Source organism: Ascaphus truei, chromosome 4, assembly GCF_040206685.1.
Source record: "Ascaphus truei isolate aAscTru1 chromosome 4, aAscTru1.hap1, whole genome shotgun sequence".
Taxonomy (NCBI): Eukaryota; Metazoa; Chordata; class Amphibia; order Anura; family Ascaphidae; genus Ascaphus; species Ascaphus truei.
Window position 1 is genome coordinate 204,858,375 of NC_134486.1, and position 17,919 is coordinate 204,876,293.

General features: G+C 39.9%; 1 protein-coding gene across 1 annotated transcript in view; it reads left to right on the forward strand.

Annotated features, from left to right (window-relative positions):
* LYST (lysosomal trafficking regulator) overlaps positions 1–17,919 on the forward strand; it is a 377,263-nt gene that overhangs the window by 290,406 nt on the left and 68,938 nt on the right. The window contains 6 exon segments of the mRNA XM_075594997.1: positions 168–356; positions 14,183–14,328; positions 14,816–14,912; positions 15,110–15,171; positions 16,235–16,290; positions 16,848–17,000. Of these exon segments, the coding sequence (XP_075451112.1) occupies positions 168–356; positions 14,183–14,328; positions 14,816–14,912; positions 15,110–15,171; positions 16,235–16,290; positions 16,848–17,000 (703 nt within the window).

Sequence of the window (17,919 nt, forward strand, 5' to 3'; positions counted from 1 at the left end):
AAACTTACTATTGTAGTACTGTACGTTCAAGAAACTATAAACTATAAAATTGAAATCATCTTGTGTTTAACTCAAATCAGGCAAGTTCCATTGAGATAATCAGTTTTTATTGTAGACTGTTGCCAGTATTTCATTTATATTTATCTGTCTTGTTCTGTTTTGGTAAGTTTGTTTCAGCGCCTGGAATCAAAGTCAAAGGACATTTCAAAAATTGCTGGGGATATAACTCAAAGTGTGTCATTATCTCAAGGAATGGAGAGAAAGCGGGTTATTCAGCACATTAGAAGCATGTACAAAGTAGATTTAAGCGCCAGCAGGCACTGGCAGGAGCTTGTTCAGCAACTGACACATGACCGGTTAGTACTGTGGGTTATTTTTCTATGTATTTATTATTTTAATTAGAAATTCTTTTTTTTTTTTTATCTTGAAAATCATGTTTTTAAAGTCACAGCACAAACCATCTGTTAAGCAAGGTGGGAAGGTCAAATATTTGAAGGTCACAGACAATACTTATCATTGTACGGTTGAAAGGTGATTGTGCGGTAGGACAGTGGTTTTCAACCATTTTTTTTGTTGATGAACCCCAGAATTAGATTGTGAAATTCTGGGAAAGCCCAAACGTCGCCCCCCTCACCCCCCATCTCTCGCCCCCGTTTCTCATGTCTCGCCCCCCTCAAACTCTCCCCCTTACGCTCCCTCTTCTCCACACACTCTCCCTTATGCACCGCACCCTCTTCCCTTCTCTCTTCTATACACACACACTCTCTCTCCCCTTCTCACTTACACATAAACACACTCTCTCCCCATCTCTCTTCTATACACACATTCTCTCCCCCTCACACACCAACACACTTTTTAAGGGCTGACTGGCGGTCTTACCTGATCCTTCCTCTTCCCCCTGTCAAACGGAATTTGACGCGACTTCCAGTGCCGACAGGATCATGGAGAGAAAGGATAGCAGTGACCGGGCAGCTGCTGCTGCTGAGTTCAGGAGCCGTCGGGTCACTGCTATGTGGGGTGCTGCAGCGATGCTGGACCTAGGACAGCTGGGAGCTTATCACAGAGGGATGTGCAGACATCCTTAGAGAAATATAGCAGGGAAAGCAGAAAAAGGCAGCGCACTGCCAAAAAACGCAGGAGGCGGCTCACTTATACAATAAAAAGTTTATTCCATAAGGGGATCACACATCACCCCTAGACAGCAACAAAAACCACCACACACAACGCGTTGCGGGCCGTGTGCCCTTGATAAAGTGTGGTGTGGTGGTTTTTGTTGCTGTCTAGGGGTGATGTGTGATCCCTTTATGGAATAAACCTTTTATTGTACAAGTGAGCCTCCTCCTGCGTTTTTTGGCAGTGCGCTGCCTTTTTCTGCTTTCCCTGCTTTTTGTTATCTTGCTGGTGGATCTGCACGCCGCTTAAGGAGGAACCGCAATAGGACCGCACTGGAGGATGAAGCTGAACAGTGAGTTACCCTTGTGGGTTCATGCTATCACTTATTAAGTTTATGGGACAATTTATGTACTATTTAATTGTGTCAGTGTACACTAGGTACTAGTCCCTGTCCCCAATAGGGATTATATACTTATCACTAACCTCAGTGCAGAGGTCCAGGCGGATATATATATATATATATGAATGATAAAGAATCACTGGCACTGTGTGTGTGTGTGTGTGTGTGTGTGTGTGTGTGTGTGTGTGTGTATATATATATATATATGTATATATATATATATATATATATATATGAAAAAAAGGGGGATAAACACTGCTGCGCTAGCCGGAATGATAACTACAAAGAGGGTGAATGCACAAAGCAGTGAACGTCCACACAAATACCTCCAAACGACACTAAAAGCTAATGGTATAAATAGCTGCTAAAAAATATTGGAAAAAAAATAAAATATATATATATATATATATATATATATATATATATATAGAATCCAATGCACAGCCGGCACACCATATGCAAGTAAATAAGTTTTGGTGCTTATCCCATAAAGCAATAACAGACCATACGATACCGGTTGCAACACGACATCAAGGGACAGCACGCAGGTAAGTAAATCAAAAATGTTCTGTATTTGATAGAAGACACAAAAACCGACGTTTCGGTCCCCCAGTGGGACCTTTCTCAAAGTGGACCTTTTCCACTGGGGGACCGAAACGTCGTTTTTTGTGTCTTCTATCAAATACAGAACATTTTTGATTTACTTACCTGCGTGCTGTCCCTTGATGTCGTGTTGCAACCGGTATCGTATGGTCTATATATATATATATGTATATATATATATATGTATATGTGTATATATATATATATATATATATATATATACATAACATGACATATATAAACATACAGCAAAACACAACTGGAGGGACAGGATGAGGGGGAGGGGGAGGGGAAGGAAGGGAAAGGGTGGGGGGTAGAACAGGGAAAAGAAAGCCCCAAGAGTCCGGTGAATGAGTCAATGTAAATAAAAATTGAAGTTAAAAATGTCCTTTAGCTGCTACTGGGTGTCGCTGCCAGTCTCCAGGAAAAAAACACCTTCCTCTTGACCTGTATTAACGAAAAGAAGACAGCGCGGCTCCCATAGCATAATATTGTAATTTAATGGTTAAAATAAACATGCAAGTGAATCAAGGATACTTACAATGTGCACTAAAATAAAAGGCATTGAATAGAGTCTTGACAATCACCCGGTCGAGCCTCTGTGAATCTCTGCTGTATAGGGAGTCCAACACTCTCCCCTCTCGTGGATGCCTGAAGGATGCGCGCGCACCCATTCTCCCCCTGAATGGGAGTCCCGCGAGAGTATGTATCCTCCAACGTGACAGGGTATGGACACAGCGGTCAGATTGCCTTAATGCAGTCCAAAATAAATGAGACACAGATACGGCTCGGCAACAGGTCAGGACAAGACTCCTCACAATTGCACAACTGAAAGTAAATATAACGTAAAGGACAGTGCCAGCTATTTCCCTACGCGTTTCGTCGCATAGAGCAACTTCCTCAGGGGATAAAGCTATACTAACGATGATACCATGGGTATATATACCCACTAGATAACTGAGCACATTAAAAACACCTGGATCTAGATGATAATCATTAACTCTTAAAGGACAAGTGAGGGAAGAGAGGGGGTGAAACAAGAGGACAACAAAAACATATACTGCATACAACGTGGTAAATAAGCCATGGTGCTGACAAACATAATTACATACAGAGTATAATACAAGTTCATATAGGCGAAACTTGGGTATAATAAATATTACAATAACATTATATGAAGTTCAATGCTAAACACAAAGATTACATGTAAAAATATATATAATGGATCTCAATACAAACTATATTAATGTTAAGATTGTATGGTGCAAAAATATAAATGTAAAATAAACATAAAAATGTAAATATACATATAAATAAGAATAAAAATATACGTGCAATTGTATATGAAAATTAATTATTATGTAGTGTATGAGTGAAGACTATATGCCATATAAGTAAAATGTGAAAAAATATGAAAATAAAAAATGTAAAAAAAAATACATATAAAAAATATATGTATGTATATGAAAATATATATATATACATGATAAAAATATATAATATATATATATGTGTATATGGAAATATATGGTGTATGATGTACATAATACTGTACCTGTTAATAAAAATGAAAACATGATAAAAATAGAACCTTGATATAAATTAATGTAGTCATGTATCGAAGCAAGGGCACCTAGAACATTATACCAATGTACTAGTATCTATCTGTCCATTGAACCCCTTGGGTGACAGAGTGTCAAGGGTATAGATCCAGAAGGTCTCCCGCAAACAAAGCCTCCTTAATCTATCACCCCCAATGACGGACACCGGTATGTGTTCAATACCCCTAATGGTTAGAGAAGCAGGATCCTTATCATGACAGATGGAAAAGTGCTTAGAAAGACTATGAGCCAGATTGCCATTAATGATGTTACGTCTGTGTTCTAGAAATCTGGTACTCATAGATCGAATGGGCCTCCCTACGTATTGTATTCCGCAGGAACATGAAAGAAGGTACACTATATAGGTGGAGAGACAGTTAATCCTGCTTAGGGACGTTCTTCTTGCGGAATCCAAAGTAAAAGCTTCCACTAAATCCAAGGTTAATTCATGTCATGACAATTGTCCTAGATTCATCACCAAATTCAATAGGTCCACATACAAAATTAAACATATATTGAACAATCATTGGGAGATTCTTAGGAATGATCCTGTCTTGGGACCCACCCTACCTGCATATATCCTGGTTACCTATAAAAAAGCTAAAAATATTAAAAATATGGTGGCCCCTAGTCGTTTGAGAACCATTAAGGATAGAGATTCTGTTTCTTCAGATCGTCTCTCTGGCAATTTTTCATGTGGACGTACTAGGTGTCTAACATGCAAACATCTTGCCACTGGTGAAAATTTCTGCTCCTTTTCTAATAGGGGAGAGTACAGTATAAAAAGCAGCATTAACTGTCTCTCCACCTATATAGTGTACCTTCTTTAGGGGTGATAGATTCAGGAGGCTTTGTTTGCGGGAGACCTTCTGGATCTATACCCTTGACACTCTGTCACCCAAGGGGTTCAATGAACGCATGTGAATCTTAGTGGCCCACATGCCACACAACCAATAGATATATATATATCATTAAATATTTCTATAGATTAGAAAATGGCTTACATCTCAATATGTCACATAATTTAAGGGTCAGCTATTTGTGAGAATTGGTGGGGGCTAATTTCTGCTAATAGCAACTGCACAAACATTCTTCTTGCACACATCTTTCATACTGCATTTACTCAGAATGGCAAAACGGACCAAGATGGCTGCTATGGTCAAAATGGCTGACTTGTGATCCTTTCCTTGTGGTTGACTCACGTCCCTTTGTGACCTCCCACCTTCCTCATATCCAGTCTTCTCAGTCCCCCCATATCCTTAAGAGACAGTCTATTTAAAGAACAGAACAGTTAACCGTTTCATAGTCCTGATGGACCAAGATGTCCAAGTTGTGCATAACTTCATTCCTTTCTTTTCCGGCCATTATATCAGCCCAGTTGATTTCTTCTTCGGTCTCTTCTTCTGGGGGACTGGCGACATCATCACCGCAGAGAGGCATAGCGTCGGTGGGGGTTGCAACGCACTTCTGGATCAGAGTTTTTCTGTACTTTATACATAGAGAGCAATGAGTAGGACAAACGCACACATACAAAAACATTCGCTCGCTTCGCTCAAAGCAAATCAATCCAACCACCAAGTCCCCGTGGTCCCTAAATCCTGGATAAATACACAACATTGCGCTTTAACTAGGGCGCATACATGCCCCTCCTTTTGAGGCTAAAATATAGTCTAGACCTATTTTATTCTGCGGAGCCATTAATTGAAACTAAACCTATTCTTGGTTAAGTGAGTAAATGTCTGTGGTTGTGTGATTTAGGATATCCCTGTAAACCTGTCATACAGTAACCCAACTCCTACATTTGGGAATAAATTCCCTGAAACTTATTCTTGCCATAGATTACTTTTTAGCACTTGTGTATTGGGTGTCTCTCTTTTGTTTCTAACTCTACGTGTGAGCAATTAACATAACCGTGTGTTTGACTAATAAAGCATTCTCCCACCGGGATATCATTCTTCAGGGAGATTCTATGAACCTATAAATCCAAACAAAATAAACAAAGTTAAACAAATAATACCTTAAACTATTTTGTCATCCTTATGGGACGCCACTTACACAAACATAATAGAGCATACATTTGTAACTGAAAAATAATAAAAACCTGTAAAAATAAAAAGTTCAAAGTTCGTGTGTTGAGGCCTGGACATTTTTGCCTATAACCTTTCTCCCTTGATGATTAGTGGTCAGAGAGTATTGTGTCCATCAAAAGACTTATTTGCAGGTGCTATGTCTTTGTCTTTATTAGCTGTTTGTGCCTAGGCTGGCACTATTTTGACGTGCGTGATGTGTATCCATGATGATAAAAAATGTTTTACTGCAATGCTGGTGATGAGTAGCATTTAAATGGCCTTTTCATCTGGGATGAAGAGCGTGCTTGCGTAGAAAATGCTTGACCATTAACCCGTCTTGCGTAGGTGCACTTTCAGCTTTAACCTGTGCCTAGAAAGACTCAAAAATATATATTAGTTGCATGCAATACTTATTAATTGTTTTATTACCAATAACATGGTCCTTAATTCGTTACTTTGAACTACTGATGGTCATAACTCATCCCATAAGTGTCTCATAGGGAGAGAATTTATACCTAGAAATAAATTCTTGTACTAATATGGTTACTACTATTATCAGCATCCACAATATTAAACAGAGATATTCCCTATTAACGCTCCTCAAATTTTAAACTAAGCAACCAATATGGACTTGACTTTGCTACAATCCAAGTTCCTAAAACTTGGTACCTCAGCCTTTGCCAAACCAATTGCTTCCATAATCAACTCTATCCTGTCTGCAGGCCATATCCCTAAGACCTGGAAAACTGCTAGAGTTGTCCCAATCTTCAAAAATGGGGACAAAAACACTGTCTCAAACTACAAATCAATCTCTCTTCTCCCAATACACACTTACTCTCATTCATACCTAACTGCCATCTGCCATTTTCTCTGATGCAAATGGTGTCAACCTTTTAGTCATTTAATACTAACTAACCTTAAAACTCGCCCCACAAGTCAAGCATCCCAACAGCCTGCACTCATGGCTATTGTCCCACACCCACAGTCACTCCTGGCTTTCACCTTAAACACTCCACTGTAACTATTCTGCTGAAAATGTGAAATGCCTTGTATATAATATATATATATACCCTGTTCACTTATGCAATTATATATCCCCTGTCCTTTAACTCTATTTCCAGGATATACCCAAAAACAAATAAATGGTTACAAAATTATAAATTTGGCAAATATGATATATCCCTCAACATAGGGACGGCTTGCTACCTGCTTTGCTGTGACATCTGCAAAGGTATTATTATTGAAGTGAAACTTCTTTAGTGGCACCTATTCTGATGGAGTAAAACGGGAGAGTTGGGGGGGAAATGTGAAACGGAAGTGACGTCATGGCTCCCCCCCCTCCCCCCGCATATCGCCGCCGCTCCTAACAGCCACCGCTCCCCCCCACACACACCCGCTGTGACATGCGGCGGCCGTTACCCCCACACGTCAGCTGCCATGGGTATAGCAAGATGGCTGCCGCAGAGCTTCCGGTGCTAGAGTGAAAGGTGTAGCAAGCGCAGGGATTTTAAATTAGACTCAGTGAGCCGCTGCTCAGCCTCTCACCTCCCTCTCCTTCCCTGTGTCCCGCTGACTGAGCGCTGCCGGGGCCAGAGGAGAGGAGCCCAGGGATCATGGAGGGTAACCGAGAGGAAGCAGAGCAGTGTGTCGCTGACATGCTGAATTGCCGATGAAAGGGAGGAGGGAGGAGGGAGGACATCAGACCTGGCAACGATGTCCACATTAAAGGATATCAAAAGGAAGAATAGGCTGGGGAGAGGGACATCACATTGAAAACATCACAGTCCTAGTGATTCTGTGTGTGTGCAGTGAGTAGCAAGACAGGGCAGAAGTGGATGTGCATTCCCTGCCCTTGCAGCCAGCCGTTCAGTGCCTGTGTGTGTGTATGAATATGGTACAGTCAGTGTCAAATGCTGCCGATGCTGCTTCTGATGGTGAGATATAGCTGCATGCAGCTCCTGGTGTTCTGTGCTCTCTGCTAATACTGCTGCGGCCGAGTTTATTCGAGCATTTGCCCGTTCTCGGCCGCAGCAGTAACCTGGCGCGCACCGGAGGGTGCCGGGCGCGCGCCGAAGCAGCGGAAGAGCGCCCTCCGATCGGGGCGCTCTCCCTCCCGCTGCCGGGTCCCCCGGAACCCCCTGCCGCCGTCCCCCACATCGCGGGACACCAGGGCTCCCTCGGGGAGCCCTGGACGCGCGTGCAGGGGGCGCAGGCACCCGATGACGCGTGACCGCGCATCGGTGATGCGCGGCACGCTGAGGGAGTGCGGCTAGCACGCCGGGGCATCCCCCGGCTTGCGGTGCTAGCCGTGCTCGAATTAAACGTGTCGGTAGTGTATGCACTGAAGGAACCATCCAGACTGGCATGAGCCTTCAGCAGAACAATTAAAGACTGTCAAAACAAGACACACTAAACACTGGAAATCTCAGTGCTAGTAAATACTCAGGGATAAGGAAATAGCAAGGTATCTGTATGACAAATCTCAACTGTCAACCCAAATTAAATATAACATTCTTCTGTGTACTGGAAATATCTGATCTATACAAAGTCAGCAATATATCAGATTGTAAAATGCAGTGGTCACAGTACTAATACAACCTCAGTGGTGCTGTGCTTGACTGCAAGAGAGAGCACAGTTATTTGAGCAAAGGACACTATAATAATGGTACTAATTTTACAACATGGTGTATTCATGCAGAATATAAAGGGTGAGACTATTTGTAAAACACATCTCAGTCACACGCACAGTCACACGCACACACAGTCACACGCACAGTCACACACACACACAGTCACACGCACCCGCACACTCACACGCAGTCACACTCACAGTCACACTCACAGTCACCCGCACACGCACACTCAGTCACACACAGTCACCCGCACACTCACAGTCACCCGCACACTCACAGTCACCCGCACACTCACAGTCACCCTCATAGTCACCTGCACACACAGTCACCCGCACACTCACCCGCACACTCAGTCACCCGCACACTCACTCGCACACTCACCCGCACACTCACCCGCACACGGAGTCACCCGCACACTCACCCGCACACTCACCCGCACATGCAGTCACCCACACACGTAGTCGCAGTCACACGCAGTCGCAGTCACACGCAGTCGCAGTCACGCTCAGTCAACCGCACACTCAGTCACCCGCACACACGAGGAATTCACACAGTGCAAATAGCTAATACAGGCGATGTGTGCAGAGCACGCGCATTCTAAGTCAAATTTATTTGCGTTTTGTCAATGAAATTGTATTTTGATTTTTAATTAAAACATCACCAACACAAATACAATTTCTGTGACAAAAGTCAAAGAAGTTTCACTTACTATGCGCGTGCACAGCACACACAGCTTTTTTATTTTATTTAGCAGGGGCCTGTCAGCCCTGTTAGTATGGCAGCAACCTTTTATTACTGCAAGAGCCCTTGGAGTTAACATTGCTATAATAAATTCTGAACCTGCTGTGCATTGTATATCATTTACAACATATCAAGTTCATATCAAATCCCTCTATAGGGATTTCAGAGAGACCTTCAATAACCTATGTATGTATCTCCCCTCTTTTGTTCATATATTATCTATATATATCTGAACAAAAATACAAAAATAGTTATGAAAACAGGTTGCTTGATATATAGCAAAATTAAACTGGTAAATAGATTTGTATGTATAGTGACTATAAAAATATTTACTGCTTGTGTTAAAAGAAGAAAAAGCCTGCAGTAGGTCTTTTAACAACTGTGGCATTTACAAAAGAAAACCTGTAAATATAAGTGAAATCCTGAACAAAAGATTTCCTTTTACAATAGACAAATAATTTTGAACTCTTTGCAAAGTGCTGAGCACATGGCCAGCATTAACTTTAAAAGACACTCTGACTTTAAAAAAAAAAAAAAAATCAAAGTGCTTTTTTTTTTTTTTCTGGGAAAACAGCCAGAAACCTCAAAGTTACAAATAGCAGATAACGGGTTTCGCTGTCTAATTCATATTAACTGCATTTTGTATGGTCTTTCAAAAATTAAATAACGGGAATATTTCAAATTACTTATAAACACCAAATCTATGCCAATAAGAGCATGCAACATCCTTCCACTCATTCCTCTGAATGCCTTCTGAAAGAAATCTCATATTCCTGCAAACTTCCATCAATACATCTTATGCTATCCCGTTTTAACTATGCCCTCTCTTAAGCTAAACAAAATATCTTCAAACATGCAACAGTTATACCATGACTAAAAAACCAGCAAGCTTGACCCTACCTGTCTTGTATGGCTTCTACACTGCTTATTTAACTGAGACAATTCTCGCTAAAATAACTGACCTCCATGCTGCTAAAGGCAGATATCACCACACTCCGCTCACACCACGGACACCCTCCTTTTGAAGCGCTATGCACATTAATGGCGTTATATACATATATAATACAATATATTAATTCAAACAGTGCTTGTGAGCTCTTACCAGCATTTTAAACAAAAAAAACATCTTAATCCTGTAGAAATAAAATTGAAATGTGTTATCTTACTGCTTTACGGGAAAAAAAAGACAGTTCTACATTACCTTGTTCTCATGAATAAACTGCTTAAGCACAGAGCTAGTTAATTTTAATGTGAATGCTTCGCATTCTTTAAACTGTAAGGGAGAGGCTGTGACCCTCCTTTTATTAAGATAGAAATACCACAAACGAAAAGAAATGTGTCCGGTTTAAAAAGTATCCGCCTGGCCAGGACGAATAAACCTTTTAAACTATAACCAGGGACAGAGCTGAATATACTCCCCTTCTGTTGTGAGGTATTTCTCTCTTATTCGGTGTACACCTTTTTAAAACCTTTTAAAATTTAGATTTCATCATGAGCAACTAATATTCATATTTTTTGTACAGATGATAATCAGCATGACTTTCACACAAGAAATCATTCAGGAAAATCAGGAAAGTCATTCAGGAAAATCATTCAGGAAAAAATTCATCAGGGTTACAAACAAACTCTTTTACATAAGGTAGCGGTGTTTTTTTTTTGTTTTGTTTTTTTACAGAGACTTTCACTCTGAGTCCCCATGGGCAAAGCAGCACTTCCCTGCTTCTGACTGATAGTGGCACACTCTCTGCCAATGACCAAAACCACCACAATTAAAACAGACACCATTATTCTGAGCTATTATTCCTGATTGATTTCTGAGACCAGCATAAATCATTAGTAGCTTATAGAAAAACAGCTTAATTATGACAAATAATTGCAACATTTATACTTACACAATATACAATGGTCGTTGAGCTAGATCAGAGATAACAGTCCAGTCGTGCACAAAATTTACTGGACTGAATTTTGTTTAAAAGGGCCTATCCCAATTCTTCAGTCACAATTTAGGTCTATTAAATTCCCAGAGGGGGTGAAGCATCATATATAAAAATTTACATATATACTCATCACCTCTGTGAACTTCCCACTTCTAGACGCCAAAAACTGAAGGAAATCCGTTATTTCCTTCCCCTGGCTTCAGAACCAAAAGGAACCTATTCTCTGCAAAGAAAACTGAAGCCTTGTGACTGGACACAATCTGCACCGTTTGCAGCAGACTTCCCCGGAGAAGTTTTCACGCCCTGCCACTATTATCTCCGATTTTTGATGAACTTTTAAGGCCTGGTAGACGAACGAAATGAAACGTAACGCAAGCCAGGTTTCAAATTCTTTGTCTCCATTTATTACTCCTAGGGTAATGACTTTTATACAGAAAAAAAAGATATTGGTTAGAGGCGTAACATAGGCGTGTCTTGGGCGTAGCTTTGATTAGAGGCGTGATCTAGGGGCATGACATATTAGTGGCGTGACTTTTGGGACGTGTCTTTCCCAATACAAGCAATTGTCTGAATACATAGCTTATTCATTGTCTGTTATCAAAATAGACCTTGAATCTTTAGTAACTATATTACACTATTTTGCTTCTTGCAGAGAACCATTCTATTATATTCTAACTAAAACATCAGGAAATTGACAACACAAAAGTATCGTAGTAATATCCTGACCAGGAAGAAAAGAAATGTAATTTAGCAGAAACTGAGTGCATTTAGGAATTATATTTCAGCAAAAGGCTGACTACAGAATCTTAACTAGTTATGCTCAGACGAAATGGAAGCTTAACATGAGTGCAGATTCTGGCCTGACATACTGGTCCTAACAATGTTATTGTAATATTTATTATACCCAAGTTTCGCCTATATGAACTTGTATTATACTCTGTATGTAATTATGTTTGTCAGCACCATGGCTTATTTACCATGTTGTATGCAGTATATGTTTTTGTTGTCCTCTTGTTTCACCCGCTCTCTTCCCTCACTTGCCCTTTAAGAGTTAATGATTATCATCTAGATCCAGGTGTTTTTAATGTGCTCAGTTATCTAGTGGGTATATATACCCATGGTATCATCGTTAGTATAGCTTTATCCCCTGAGGAAGTTGCTCTATGCGACGAAACGCGTAGGGAAATAGCTGGCACTATCCTTTACGTTATATTTACTTTCAGTTGTGCAATTGTGAGGAGTCTTGTCCTGCCCTGTTGCCGAGCCGTATCTGTGTCTCATTTATTTTGGACTGCATTAAGGGAATCTGACCGCTGTGTCCATACCCTGTCACGTTGGAGGATACATACTCTCGCGGGACTCCCATTCAGGAGGAGAACGGGTGCGCGCGCATCCTTCAGGCATCCACGAGAGGGGAGAGTGTTGCACTCCCTATACAGCAGAGATTCACGGAGGGTCGACCGGGTGATTGTCAAGACTCTATTCAATGCCTTTTATTTTAGTGCACATTGTAAGTGTCCTTGATTCACTTCCATGTTTATTTTAACCATTAAATTACAATATTATGCTATGGGAGCCGCGCTATCTTCTTTTCGTTAATATATATATATATATATGTGTGTTAATGTCCTAATTAATGTAATCTATATTTCTCTAAGATGTAAGTGGCCGGCGCATCAAAAACAGATCAGTCCCACTTACATCTTAGAGAAATATAGATTACATTAATTAGGACATTAACACCTGTCACTCTCCCTCTGCGCCCCACTGCTATTACAATCCCCTCCCCCTGTGTTTCCTGGTTGAGTGAGAGGCCGCTCAGTCTAACCCGAGGGGGAGAGATGTACAGTATTATCGGCTGTCTCTGGGTGAGTGACAGGCTGTTCGGCCTATCAGAGGGATATGCAGACATCCTTAGAGAAATACACACCCACATTACGGAATAAAATAGTGGATATGTTGTATTTGGAGAGTATACTGTAGGTTCTGTGTAGAATAAATAGTATTCATCCATTAATGCAGTACTAGAATCAGTGTTAAAAGGCAAATACTTTACTGGCAAATTTAAAAAATCATCATAGACCTATTAGTGTCCAAAATAAAGACAAAGTTTAACTAAATTGAAAGTGCTCATATAATACAGTATAACAAAAAAATATTAAACTGGTGAATGTCCTTACTGCCCCCAAGGCTAGGGCTGCTAGCAAATAGAATACTGCTACAGTGTAGTTAATAGGATCAGTCTTATAGGGTACAGCTGTTTAGTATCAAGAAGAAATTGGTCACGTTGTGCCTAATTCAATTGTCACATATGTGCTCCAGGGATCAGCTGAATTCCTAGTAGACTCCGTGAAAGGGGTTAGATGAGTCCATGGTAGTCCGATCTAATACTAGAGCTAACACACGGAAGGTCAAAACACCCCTTATATGGTATGTGCACTTTGAATTTAGTTCATGATTTTTTTTACATTTGTCACTAAAGTATTTGCCTTTTAACAAAGATTCTAATACTTCAGCAACACTGGATAAATACTGTACTATTTATTCGACATGTAGAACCTATACTCTCCAAACACAACATATCCACTATTGAACTCTGTAATATACAGCATATAGTGGTTACTTTACCCGTCTCATCTACTACTGACCACTCTATTCTAGTACTTATTCTTCTCGCTCTCCACTCAACATTTTTATACTATGATTCTACAGGTCAGACTGTATGCTACCCAGGGTTGTACAAACATCTTGTCTATAGGGTGTTTACTTTTACACCCTGTGCACCTACTTATTTCCTTTTGTCTGGCTCGAGCGAGTACGTACTGTAGTGTTAGTATAATTTGTTATGGAAATGTTTAACAAACAATGTATACTATTCAGGATGCAATTACATTTAAGTGTGATAAAACACAGTTTTTTTTTTTTTTTTAAGAGGCGTGTAGTACCTAAAATCATGTACTGGATAATAAAACCATACAGATTACAAATGTTTAAAAAGATGAACAGAAGCCAGTAAATACAAACACTTGCATTATTTTTTATTAATTTATTTAATTAATTTATTATTATTATTATTAATTTAAAGGGCTGTTTGGTATGATCCAGAATCCTACCCAACATCTTGGCAACTGGACCCAACAGAGGGTCCAAACAGAGAGCGACGACGTTTACAAAGGTGCTATTTAACTATTCCGAACAAATACATTCTCAGGGACAGGCAAAAAACAGAAGGTAAGCAACCTATTCAATATCCCTTAGGGCATTGTTATGACAGTCCCTGAAAGTCACTAGGGAAGCCCTCCATGGTCCCTTATGATCAGGGATTTTTTGCATGATATGTGGGGAGATTGCATTCACTGCTTCATCAGAGGGTTGAATATAATCGGAGCAGAAGTGGAGGGCGCTCCATTTGCACTCAAGACACCGGAGGCCTGCCAGCTACCATCTGAATGCTAGCCTAAGCAATCACGTGGTCGCAATCCCGTAACACCAGTCTTTTTACCAGCAAAAGGAGTTAATTTGGTGGGGTGTTTTGGTTCTTTTTATGTTTATTTGTATAACAAGTCTACAAAGTATTCTGCAATTGATTTGTCTATCAATATGTCTTACATCCTTTCATTTTGCTGCTGGAAGGGCTTGCAGAGTAATATGTTGTGAAACCCTCATAAAGTGAAAATGAACACATCATAATAATATAATATATTTTTCTTATCAGCAGAAATGATTAAGCCACCCCTCGCATTCCTTTTTGAAGACAAAACCCATTCCTCGTTTTCTTCTACCGTGAAAGACAAAGCCGCAAGTGAACTTATACGGTAGCTATTGGTAGTTGTGTTTGTTGTTTGCGTGTTTATGCAAACAGTCTTGTCCATTTTTGAAAGTTGCAATCCAAGGTGTGTGTGATTAATATTTTGAGAGTGCCTGCATACTGTACTTGTCTGTCTGCTCATGCACGTGTGTGTGTGTTCTGCCACAATTTAACAGCCGCATTGCTTCATTTTATCTATTGAAGGGTCAATCGAAGATGCATCAATGTAGCACCTTCCAGAGAAACATTTGGAGAGCTGTTATTAGGCGAGTACTGTTGCTCTAGTAGATTATTTTGCCATTTTTGGTACAAAAATAATCTGTAATATTTATAGTCCTTAAGGGCCTGTTTGTAAAGGTTTATCTCTCATTTAATGTGCACTTGTTCTAGCATTTCAAGTAACTTTTCAATTAATCTTGCTGCATAACATCAGTCATTATTGTATGTTAAGTGTATTTATTTTTAATTACAGGATTGAAACAGGGTGTTCCTGGGGTTGAACCTAAATAATTTCAGCTCCGGGGACCCTCTGCTTTCAGAGATACTTACCTTCATAGGGGGTGCTGGTATCTGCAGCCAGGGAACTTGTGTACCGAAATGGCTGCATTACATGTCCCACGGGCCAATAGGAAGCCATGACGTCATCCCTTATGGCTTCCTATTGGCCCACGTGACCTGGACATTTAATCTCCCCAGAGATACTGGCAGCACCCACGGACGTAAGTATTTCTGGAAGCAGGGGGTTCAGCTCCAGAGACCCCCTGCTTCAATCTTGTAGTAATTTATTTTATTTTTTTTAAACGCGCAGTGGTACATGTTTTGCTGCTTTAACACTTCCTCTAACATTTTGAACATATATGGCCTGAAAAGCTGTCTGCAGAAAGCACAATAACAGATTTTGCAGAATGAATACTTCTTTTGGAAGGGCCTATTTAGAGGCAAGATGATGTAAAAGCTGTGGAGCAAAAAGAGAAGAGTTGAAAAGATTAGGAAGTGAGACGAGATTAAAATGAGAGATGAGAAACACAAAGTGGTGGGAGGGAGTAAAAAGAGTTAGAGTTTGATGACATTGACAGCACTCACCCCTTATGTAAACACCTTATTAGTATAGCATGTTCTGAATACTGAAAAATAAGCAACGTTTGGGCCATGGTTCTTTATCTAGCAAAAGAGAGAGGTGGAGGAAGATGGGAAAAGAGAGATAGGGGAAGTCAAACAGAGACAAATCATGGAAAAAGAGGCAAAAATAGCCTTAAATTAAAAAAATAAAGCTACTAAAATGTGACCATATCCTAAAATGCTATTTAATCATTTTTCTTTTCACTTCAGGCAAATCGGGGATGTATTTTGTTGAAGACAATGCTGCTGATGCAGTAGAATCTACTGTAAGTATACAGTAACTCGTTATTTGAAGAAATATTGTTGTTTTCCTAATTCAAGCTATTACTTCCGAAATCCAAATGTTATTTTTCTTTTTGGCTGGGAAACGTAGGGTATTTACACTGTATCAAGGCAATTTTTGAGCAAGGGAAGGCTGTTGGGGATTTTTTTTTAGCGCATTGTTCCATTGTGTGGAGCAAGATTTCTTACATATGCTACAGATTGTTAAAAACCACAGCGATGCCACATTTAATTTGGCAAAAAAATTTTTTTTATGCAGATTGAAGGGGAGAAAGTGACTTGCAAATGCGTCCTGTAAACTCCTTTTTTTTTTTTTTTGACATCCCAAAATGCAAGCTGATGCATTTTGGGTGCAATGTTTTATTTATTAACATTGACACTTTAAGGTGCAAGATGGAAATTAAGCTATTTACTGTATGTGAATTTTGTTTTTTTGTAAATTCCTTACACGTCTTGTTATGTAGCTAAATAAGAATTGTTGACTGATATGTTTATGTGCATAAAACGTGTTTAACTATTTTTTTATTTTGTAATCTTGTAGTCTCTACATGGAGAAACAGAACCAGCATCTTTTTCCTGGACATATGAAGAAATCAAAGAAGTCCACAAGCGCTGGTGGCAATTACGAGACAATGCTGTAGAGATATTTTTAACAAATGGAAGGACCTTATTACTGGCTTTTGACAACAGAAAGGTACATTTTGTTCTTGAAGAATAATCTCCCTTCTATAAATGTCACGAAGCCTAGGAGGAACACCAGTAGTAGCCAGGGAGTTAAGAACTTAAAGTATTCTAAAGCTTTAATGATCAGCCAAATTTGAGCCATGTCAGACTTTCCATTTGGCAAGCTTTTTACAAGGCTGTCCCGTTTCAAGTGTATTATTTTACATTAAATTAAATAGCTACATTTGTATGTGTACTGTAGTAGTATAAAACAAAGAAAAACATGTCTATAAATTACAGTATATCGTATCCTATTTATATTCAACAATCCAATATACGTGAAGTGATATAGGTTGGCTGGGATAAGGGCACTGAAAGGCTATTCAGGATAAAGGCCTGCCTAACAATCCGTTTCTGATCTTTAGAGGTCGTTTAGGTGACCAAAGATAGGAAAACTATCAATTGGCACAGCTGCTATTTTAAAGTAAATTTTACAAAGGCACTGACAAGAAGCGTATAAGCATTTATTTAAACAAACATACTGTATAATCATATGTAAAACGAGCTGTAACAACCAGAATAGAACAGGTATTTGGAGGAATATTATTGACTCCAATAGCGTAGCCCTTACAGTTGTGTATTACCATGGTCATTTCTCTTAACTTGATCATATTCTCCAGCAGAACAAGAAACTGAGTATTTTTAACATACAGTAGAGGCAACGTTTATTCTAACATTTGCTGTAAACTAGCCGGGTTACATTCTGGGTATGTGCTGGGTATGTTCTGGGCTAGTTTGAGGCACGTTTAAGGCATTTCTGCATTGACTAACGACCCATAGGATTAACACAGCAGGGATCCCTGGCAGTCCAATTCAGTTTGAATGGGACTGCCAGGGACCCCCGCTGTTAATCTGACAGGCCATTAATCAATGCAGAAATGCTGGGGCTA